This window comes from Leptonychotes weddellii, chromosome 12, assembly GCF_054177405.1.
Source record: "Leptonychotes weddellii isolate Sample4059 chromosome 12, ASM5417740v2, whole genome shotgun sequence".
Classification (NCBI taxonomy): domain Eukaryota; kingdom Metazoa; phylum Chordata; class Mammalia; order Carnivora; family Phocidae; genus Leptonychotes; species Leptonychotes weddellii.
This window is the reverse complement of record NC_138380.1, coordinates 65,693,177-65,703,486: the sequence shown is the minus strand read 5'-3', so window position 1 is coordinate 65,703,486 and position 10,310 is coordinate 65,693,177. Positions and strand designations below refer to the sequence as shown.

At 44.4% G+C, this 10,310-nt stretch overlaps 1 protein-coding gene across 4 annotated transcripts in view; it reads left to right on the top strand.

Annotated features, from left to right (window-relative positions):
* The window catches only part of CDK14 (cyclin dependent kinase 14), a 511,224-nt gene extending 505,178 nt beyond the window's left edge, over nucleotides 1-6,046 (top strand). For all 4 annotated transcript variants that reach the window (XM_081800571.1, XM_081800565.1, XM_081800566.1 and 1 more), the window contains one exon: nucleotides 2,612-6,046. In XM_081800571.1, coding sequence (XP_081656697.1) covers nucleotides 2,612-2,736 — 125 coding nt within the window. In that variant the 3' untranslated portion in view covers nucleotides 2,737-6,046. The remainder of the gene's footprint in view (nucleotides 1-2,611) is intronic.
* Nucleotides 6,047-10,310: the final 4,264 nt, after the last annotated feature.

Sequence of the window (10,310 nt, the reverse complement as noted above, 5' to 3'; positions counted from 1 at the left end):
GTAGAGCACAAGATGGATTTACTTCATTTCCCTGGGAGAACGGGGGCTAAGGCAGTTGGTCTCCTTTAGTTATTTTTGCTAGGGTGGTCACTTGTTTAAGAAGAGATCTGGGCAGCCTGGCAGGGGTGAGGGCTGGCCAAGTGAGCCACAACCAGCAAGTATTTGAGATAATATCTGAGGAGTTTGGACTTAGTGATAACAAAGAGCTTCCACCAAGGCTTCTCCCTCCACCCCCAGCCTCTCCCAGAAACTTAAGGTAAGGGCTTTTTGTCTCAGTCACTGAGGACAGAGAACTCTTAAGAATGGAATGTTACCTCTATCTCATACCACATACAAAAATTAACTCAAAATGGATTGAAGATCTAAATGTAAGAATTAAAACTATAAAACTCTTAGAAGAAAATGTAAATCTTCATAACCTTAAGTTTGACAATGGATTTTTAGATATGACACCAAAACCATAAGCAACAAAAGAAAAAAAAATGGATAAATTGGACTTTATCCTAATTAAAATGTGCATCAAAGAACATTATCAACAGAGTGAAGAGACAGTCCACAAAATGGGAGTAAATATTTTCAGATCAAGGGATTGATATCCAAAATATATAAAAAGTCCTACAACTCAACAACAAAAAGACCAACAACCCAATTTAAAAGCAGGCAAAGGACTTGGAATACATATTTCTCCAAAGAAGATATACAGATGGCCAACAAGCATATGAAAAGGTGCTCAGCCTAACTAATCATTAGGTAAATGCAAATCAAAACCACAATGAGATACCAGTTCACCCCGCTAGGATGTCTGTAATCCAAAAAAAAAAAAAACAGAAAATAACAAATATTGGCAAGGGTGTTGTGGAGAAATTGGAACCTTTGTGTATCACTGGTGGTAATATAAAATGGGGCAGCCACTGTGGAAAATAGTTTGCCAGTTCTCCAAAAGTTAAACATAAAATTGCCATATGGCCCAGCAATTCCACTCCTCGGTATTTACCCAAAAGAATTGGAAAACAGGTATTTAAATACTTGCACATGACTGTTCATAGCAGCACTATTCATAATAGCAAAAAGGTGAAAACAATCCAGATATACATCAACTCATGAATGGATAAACAAAACGTGGTATATCCATTGGCCATAACAAGGGATGAAGTTCTGATACATGCTACAACATGGATGAACGTTACGCTAAGTGAAAGAAGCCAGACACAACAGGTCACATATTGTATGATTCTGTTCGTATGAAATATCCAGAATAGGTAAATACATAGAGACAGAAAGCAGATTGGTGGATGCCAGGGAGCTGCAGCAAGAGGAGAATGGGAGTGACTGCTTCAAGGGTATAGGATCTCCTTTGGGGGTAGCAAAAATGTTCTGGAACTAGACAGAGGGGATGTTTGGATAACACTGTGAATATCCTAAATGCCACTAAATTATATGCCTTACAATGGTTAATTTTAGGTTCTGTGAATTTCACCTCAATGAAAAAGAAAGGATGGAAGGTTAACCTTCCAAAAAATCATCCTATTAAGCAGAGGAAATGAGTCGAGAGAAGGGAGGATGCTGTTCTTAACAGTAAGCTGGAACTTTTTGCTTTCTTGGTCAAGGTAGTAGTAAAGTTCTTGGCACGAGAGCCTGCGTGACCAGCAGTGGGACAGCTGTGTCTCAACAAAAGGTCAAGTTTCCTTCCCTGCTTGGGAAGATGACAGTGTAGCAGTGTAGACGGGAACAAACAGGCCTAAGCAGGCCTCAGTGACCTTGAGCTTTAAATGGAAATGAGGAGTTCGTTCTGGGCCTGGAGCCTCTGGGCTGTGTGACTTGATCCTGGGAGTGTTTCTTTTCAGCCTTCCTGGCAAGACATTACTTTCCCATCCTAAGGACTCAATGAAAATGCTTAAGAACCAAACAGAAATGTGGAGAGGAAGAGAGAGAACATTCCTTCTTTCCCCTTGACCCGCTCACAGGGAAGTAGTTACCAAGTTTAAGCAGGCACTGGTTAAATTGGAAATGCACAGCTGTATGCCGGACACGAGGCTGGCAATTCAGGTCATGCTGGCCAATTTTCACTCTGCTGAAACTAGGTCTGATAATAGGCAACCAAGGAATTATATACAGCCGGGCTTTTTATAAAGCATGTATGTGATCCCTTTTTCTATTTCATGCCCATAGAAATGAACACGAGGATATGTCCTTTTAATGGTCTGTATGATGCTCCAGGCACTTAATTAAGACCAGTTATTCCTACTAATGATTCGGGGAAGGAAATTTGCTGACTTTCTTTTCCTCTAAATAATCCAAGAAGAGGTTAGATCATTTAAATTCATGGAGTTAAATTATTTTAAGGGGAGAAAATGGAGTCAGAACATTTGCTTATCATGGTACGAGAACTGTTTTGGTGAAGGAGACCCCTCTGCCTCCCATAAGTGCGCTCGGGGTGGCTGCCGAGAAAATGGATAGACTTACTTTTGGCCTGACCAATTTTGATGTCTCGTGTAATTTAGAAAAAAATGAATGATGTAAGTTGTTTGGTTTTGGTTTTGGTTTTTTTTGGTGTTTTTGTTTTTCTGTTTTTTTTTTTACATATAGCAATTTTCTCTTTTCCTCCTTCCAGGATTAAGTTGTCATCATTCTGGGAAGAAAAAAAAAACCATTAATGAAGTGGCCAATAATACGAAGGGAATGACGGATCAGTTTCCTTCCCCTCCCTGTGGTGGATTTCACTCACAAGAAAATTGAAGCTGGCAAGACCCTGTTTTCTCTGCAATTTATTTAAAACCTTGCACGCATTTGGATACCTTGTGATTTCCAAGAACTATGTGAAGATTAAGCTTTGCTTACTGATACATGGCATGTATTCTTTTCAGTCTTTTGTGTTTGATTTTGTTTGATTTCCCTCTGCAGTGCAGCGTCTCTGTAAAGGTTTTTATGCTTTCACCAGCCATGTCTTAAATACATTAAGACAACACATTTGGTGTTCACACTTCTTCAGTAATGTCCGTACTTGAAAGCCACATAGTGGCATAAAACAATGTGTGTTTTCTTTAAGAGCAGTGTACATTTTGCAACCCCCAGGAAGGAAATTTTTAGCTAAAGCAAACCCCTGTTCTCAGGCTGACTTGACAACTTGGTCCCTAGCTGTGGGGCCCCACTTGTCGCTTACCTTTTGAGGACATCTGCAAATGTGGCTTTTTTCTTGGAAATAACTGCACATGTACATAGGATATTGGAATCTGCTTAGCATTTTCAAGCCACATAGCATGACTGTTTTGCAAGCAGGTTGGAAGTAAAGAAACAAATCTCAAGCATTAAGAACAAAGACAGGGATAAATTGCTTACTTTTCAACCTCTGGAAATTGAGGTGACTTTTTACATGTTTTCTGCGTCTTGTCAACATCTTGTATTTTCCATCCACTCTGTTATGCTTCAGGAGCATTTTCTAAGTGGAGGAGAAAAGAATGAGGAACAGAATGCTTACAACTTGGGTGCAAAAGAATTGTATCTGCTGGATGAGCCCCAAAAGCCATCTTGTCTAGTTACCATTTTAAAAAGCAAATTACAGAGTTATCCAGAGTTAAAAATTTGCTCATTTACACCAAAGCATCTTTACATTATAAATTTTAAAACATTCCAAGCTGATTGGAAGACATCATTGGGGACCTTAACTTTAACCAGTCTCCTGGAAAAACTGTTTGAACGCAGGTTGTAGAAATAATGCAGGAGTCTTGCTTTCAAGATGGCAAGGGAAAAAGAAAGGCCCAGCTTCCCTTATTAAGAAGATGAAGGGCCTCAGAGGATGAAGGCGCTTATGTGACAAGGAGGGAAAAGTGGACTGGGCACGCGCTGTGCTTTGATGGGGAGGGCGAGCTGCCTGATGCAGGCCTTCTCCCAGTGGGGCCGGCCTCGCTGCACAACCCCAAATAATACTGAGGCCAACGGGGCAGTTATGGAACTTCATCTAAAGCATGAAACCTAGCCCCTCAGAACACCAGTTCCGGTGGAAATACTTTTCATGTACGTTGTTTTACATTTTCCTGTTGGTCAGAAAGAAGGAGAGATTGAGAACTTGAAATGCATCGCACTTTTTAGGATCAAGACTAGGAATTATGAGCCAGTTGGCAAAGGCATTCTCTGAAAGTCCCGTGAGGGAAAAGCTTCTTTCTGGTCAAAGCCAGTATTCCTAGGAAATTGGACCCAGAACTTCTAAGCATTAAAAGGGCACCTTCCCTGGAGTGGGGCATGAATAAATATGTCAAGGTCACAATCCATCCTATTCAGAAGTAGCATTCATTGAAAGCTTCTAGGTGCAAAGCAAAGAATTACTTACTAATTGATTTTAAAGAGAGCAAAAGTTACCCAAGGCTAGAGTGTTTACTGTTTGCTACCTAGAAGTCTTTCCCATTCTTCTCTCGGACATTCCAACCCATTGGAAGTCTTTAGTGGTATTTTAATGTGTGCTTAAATTAGGATTCCTTAACATAAATAGGGAGAGAAAATTTTACATACAATCAAGAACAGCCTTGCCTGTGATTGGTTTTGAATTATTTCTTTGGGGGAGAGGCATAACTTTTGTATTTTACTAACTTTAAACCAAGAGCAGCTGATGATTAAATCTTGCTATTTAATAAGCTTTCTAAGTTGAACATATGAAAATATTTAATATTAAGAGACTTCGATTAGGAATGTTAGTGTCATTCAGAGATATCTGCCCCTGTCATAGGCAGCTTCTCTCGGGAGAGGAAACATAATGCTACTCAGTGTGGAGGGAAATCTGGTTTTTACACAGACATGTGTCTCAGAAGGTCTCATTTAGGAGGTTTGTAGCTCCCCAGTCTTGTCCTCAGTACAGGAAATCCAAAGTTGGGTTTGTCTCTCTCCCCTCTCCTCTCCTATTGGCAATCCGTCTTCCCACCTCCTCTCCCCCCGCCCCCTCCCACGGAGGGCAGCCATGAAAATCATTACAGAATGTGTTCATTAGCAGATTTATTATTCTATTGAGAAAGCACTGGAATGTTTTGTGAGATTATTTTTATATGAAGGACTAGCCTGAATTCATACAGCTGGAATATTAGGAACTCATTAGCATGGGGATGGTATCAATGCAACGTCAGCGCCCGCACAGGATTCTGAAAGAAACTTTGGGACATTGCCATTTTCTTCAAGGAACAGTTTGGTTGACTTAAAGATGCAGGATACATAAGACATGAAGAAATGTCTTTGCAGTGCTCAAAGGAAAAACAAAAACAAAACAGGGGACATAAGGCAGGGGTGGCTGTCCATCCACTGAAAAAAGGGTGAGGAGCTATTTCTACCTCCCAAGAGTGGTAAGAGAAGTTTCCAGGGGAGCCTCCAGGTTTGCAGAGAAAGCAAGACCTCTTGGTATCTTTCCCTCAGTGTGTACGTGAAAGCCAGTGTAATTAATACCCTAGGTTATGTGTCTATATAAAATACTCATCTGTGAATAGTACTTACTGGTTTTGTAATCTTTGTTACATAAGAGGATGTTTAGGCTGTACATACTGGGGTAGATTTTTCCCTGCCCCCCTATACATGGGAATATGCTGCATAATTGCACATAACTTCTATCTCTCTTACTGGCTTGTAGGCAGAGGAAACCACGCATGTTACTGCCTTGCAATTTTCTCATATACCAAAAACAACAATAACAAAAAGGTCTCAAGTAAAATAAGCAATCTCCTATTTTCATTCCCCTTCCTACAGCAGCATATTTTAGAGGCACATACAAAATCTACATTCTCTAGTTGGGAGTGGATTTTTTTTTTCTTTTATCTTTTTTTTTTTTTTTTTGTATGATACACTAAGATGTGTACTTTCTAGCAGAGGGTCGGTACCTAAGAAATGTGTTAGCATCATTCAGAAAACTATTATACTCCAAAATGAAACATAGTAAGCAGAATGGAATAATACATGTTGCATATTTGTTACCAAGTGTAATTTGTCTGTATTATGAAAGATGTAATGGTTTGTCAGCTGTCACTGTTGTTTTCTTGTAACATGATATGGAATAAAGTATAGCAGAATCTCTGTACATTTTCTTGGTACATCTTCTTGGTGCCCAGTAACACCATAGAGTGTCAAACATTGTCTTAAAAACTCTTAGGCACAGTCATTTTTGGAGTGAAATAAAGCAAACAGGTAAGGCCCTTGGATGTGGGAAGGAATGAGTTAGCTGGAATGTTCCAGGAGTCTGTTAAAACCTCCCCTCACACACTTTTTTTTAAAGCTTTTATTTTTTTGAGTAATCTCTACATCCAACGTGGGGCTGGAACCTACATCCCTGAGACCATGAGTTGCATGCTCTATCCACTGAGCCAGCCAGGCGCCCCAAGCCCTCCCTTTTTTGATATGCTTTGTCAGATTTGGGTAAAGGGGTAGAGGCTACATAGAACAAGTCTGTGTTTTCTTGGAATTGTTCACAATTCCACCAGCTCCTTAATGACATCCACCACACGTTGCATGCATCTGAACCGATCTGGGTTTGTTTAATGACAATCCTACTTATCTTTTATTGTCTCTTTCTTAATTATCTTGTACATATTCTAAGATGAGGTGAGTAGGTTACCCTCCCCTCAATACAAATCAAAGCTTCAGCTCAGCATGCCCACATTCTGCCAAAAGCATCCTTCCCTGAGCTGAGCATACTTCCCCGAACACCACCTAGTGGGCCCCTGCACTTGGATTGACAGGGCCACCTCGGAAAGCCAGTCACATTTCTGTCATCACCTCCTCCTCCTGGTCGGACCTGTCAGCTTCACAACTGCAAACAACGCCCATCCCCTCTCCCCCATGATTTCATAAATTGCTAATAGTGTTCGTGCCAGGTACAGTTATCAATTTGTAGATATGCTATTTGGTGATTTTCAAATGCTTGCCCTTGAAGGGGCACCTGGGTGGCTCAGTCAGGTGAGTGTCTAACTCTTGATTTCAGCTCAGGTCATGATCTCAGGGTCGTGAGATCGAGCCCCGTGTCAGGCTCTGTGCTCAGCGGGGAGTCTGCTTGAAATTCTTTCTCCCTCTGCTCTCGCTCTGCTCCTCCCACTCATGAGCTGTCTCACACTCTCTCTCAAATAGAGAAACAAGTCTTTTTTAAAAACGCTTACCCTTGAAGGCAAAAACGCATTTCAGGTCCTGCGTTCGGATGACTCAGGACGCCTGGCTTTCCCCTGGGAAGACCCTCACTCACCAGCATCGGTACCTCAGGTTATCCTTCCCTTGCTCCTCTCCCACAGCTGAGTTTGTGAGCCCTTCACGAGCCTAACATTGTCACAGATTTCCGAGTTTCTAAGCCTTTCTCAAGCTTAACCTCACAAAACCAAATGTCCGTGTTCTCAGCCAACGCATATCCCATTGCAGAAAAGCTCGGGCGAGCCTCCACGGCTTCTGCTCCCCACCTGGCCCTGCTGTTCCCCCCACAGCAGCAAGTCATCTGTGCCAAGGCCACGTGCGTTTTGCATGGCCCTGCCGCCACCAGTGGCTTCTGAGACAGGAGGTTGTGTAAAGGCGGACTTCGTGGTAGCCAAGGCAGGCACAATGAGACACGAGGCAAATTTCTCAGTTCGACGGGAGCCAGAAATCACCCTGGAAACCGCGTGGAGTTAGAGAAGTGCCGAAAGAACAGCTGCTTTCTGGGAGCAGTTTCAGGGCGTGGGCCACCGTCCTGCTTCCACCGGCCACGGCGGCGCGCGTGCCCACGTCGAGATCACTCGCGCTCCCGCGCTGGAGCCTCGCTGCGCCATTTAATCCTCTGAGCTCTTGATAAAAGACAGAAGGAGGAAGAGGGCGGGTCTCTACAAGACGCCAAAGAATTAGCTTTGAGGAACATCTTGAACGTTTTAAATGTGGCCATCGAGATGACAGTCCCCTGTGGGCTCCGTAATTGCCCAGCGTCCGCTGCTTTTTCCGCAGAGCTGTTGCCGCTCGGCCGGGTTGGAGGACGTGCCGGGCGCTGGCTGAGACGAGCAGTTAGAGTCGGGCGGGCGGCGCTCGCAGACTTGCCATTGGCCCCCAGAGTGAAGAGAAAGCAGAGGGGAAGGTGTTGGAGCAACCCTGTGCCACTGGGTTAACACGTCCGGTCGCTGCATAATGGCGGGCATTGTCAGTCCCCGCAATGAGGACCCCACAGTGGCCCAGCAGCCTGCTGCTACCAGTGGGTGGTGGCGTTATGGGCATTAGCTCTGAGAAGCTTATACGGCAGAGGGGGCTAGGATAAAGGACACAAATCAGGGGAAAACTGACAAGATTAAAAAAAAACCCAAGGCCTCCTATTTACTGTTCATCCCCCATGCTCTGGGTGTACTATATTGTCTGTGTTGAGTCCTGCTGAGCGGGAGCCAGGCACAATAATAGCTCGGAGCAGCCTTGCAGCCCCACAGCCAGCCTCTGCCATGGTGCTGGCTATGCTGGGGGAGAAGGGGATTCTGACAGAGTTGTCTTTTTTGTCCTTCCCTGTGAGACCACCAATAATTATGGAGGGCACGCTGCAAAGATGGGGTAAGGGTGGCTCACTGGAGTGTATCCTGAGAAGTGACCCAGCAGGGGTCCCGGCGAAGGTGTGTGCAACCGTAGTCCAAGGCGGGCCTGCCTGACAGCTGCACACAATGCTGGGCTCGCCCAGGGACGCGTGTTTGAACCAGCAGTTCAAGGATTTCAAGAAGTAGAAATGAAACTTGGCTTTAGACATCATACCACGGTGGGAAACAATGATCCCTTTTCCTCGCTCCTCCTTCAGCCAAATCAGGTAACTGGGGACCTTGTGTCCTCAGAGAAAGGCTGTAATCCACTCAGATCCTTGGGGAAAGTGGGCACAGGTCCCGTAACCTGATTCTGCCTTACATTTGGGGAATTCCGATCCTCACGTTCCGTTCGCTTAGCCCAGTGGTTCACGGCCCTGGCTCTCCTTAGACTCATGGGGACATCTTCAAAACACCCCAAACCCAGACCAGTTCATCCTAAAATATTCAGAGTGGGGCCCTGGCATTGGTCTGTTTGGGGAGCTCACCAGGTGACTCTGTTGAGCAGACCTACACGAGAACTGCTAGAATCTTCCCTTCCTCCTGGCTGTTGCTCTAGGGGTAGGGTAGGCGAGCTTTTTCTGTAAGAGCCAGGGAGTAGGTATGTTCAGCTTCCCAGGCCAGACAGCCTCTGTCACAACTCCTTACTCTGCTGTCGTAGCATGAAAGCAGCCGTGCCCAATACACACATGAATGGGTTTGGGTTTGGCTGTGTGCCAGTCACACAATCCATGGGCACTGTAGTTTGAATTGCATATAATTTCCACATATCGTGAAATATTTTTCTTCTGATTTTTTTAAACACTATTTGTAAATGGAAAACCCATTTTTCGCTCACAGCCTATATAAAAACATACAGTGGGCAAGAATTTGCCCGGGGTCTGTAGCTTGCTTACCTTGGCTTAGAATACAACCCTGGTAATGGGGGAGGCAAGGAGCACCCCTGACATTTGCTGGGCCCAGGGTAGAGTCCAAATGGAGGCCCACGTAGCTTATATCTAAATATTTAAAAATACAAATCCAACTAACAAAATGTCAAATATATTCTGTTCTCTTACCTGGACAAGTATGTCTTCATAATAGCCTGGAAGGCCAGGGTTGAGCTTAGAATTGCGGAACTTCTCAAAGTTCTTCTCCAAAACGTGTCAGCATGTAGATCACCCGGTTCAAGCCCTCTCTGCTGCTTTTCACTTCCCACTCCTAGCTCTAGGGGTGTGGATCCCGAGTGAGAGGCTACACGTACATGGGTATCAACACCCCTGCTCCCACATCCATACTCTGTCGTACCCTTGGCAAACAGCCCCTCCTTGGCCAACCCTTGGGGACGAGGTGCCTATCCTCAGGGAAGGTGCTTGAGGGGGAAGACTCCATATACCGAGAGAATTCCAGAGTCCCAGACATGTGGAATATATGGAGTAGAAGTGGGGGAGGTAGGCTCCTGTTGAGCATGACACCATGAATTCCTCATTCTGGAGCAGGGGGTGGGAGTGGTCTGCCTGCAGAGCCAGACCCTTTAAAATGGGAACCAGAACAGGAGCCCCTCTTGCCTGGGTGTAAGGGCAGTGCTGTTGGGTGATAAGAGCCTGAGAATTAGTTCCGGTGGGTTTTCAGATTCCTTGTGCATTTCTGTTGACCCACTCTACTCCAAAGCCATAGAAATGGGCCCTATAATGTGAGGCAGAACCACTGTGACAAAAGGGCAAGAAAAAAAAATGGTTTTAGTCTCTTAGAATTAAAGGATCTGGCCTCCTCTCAGTCAGGTACTGGAACCAGCTGGTACCA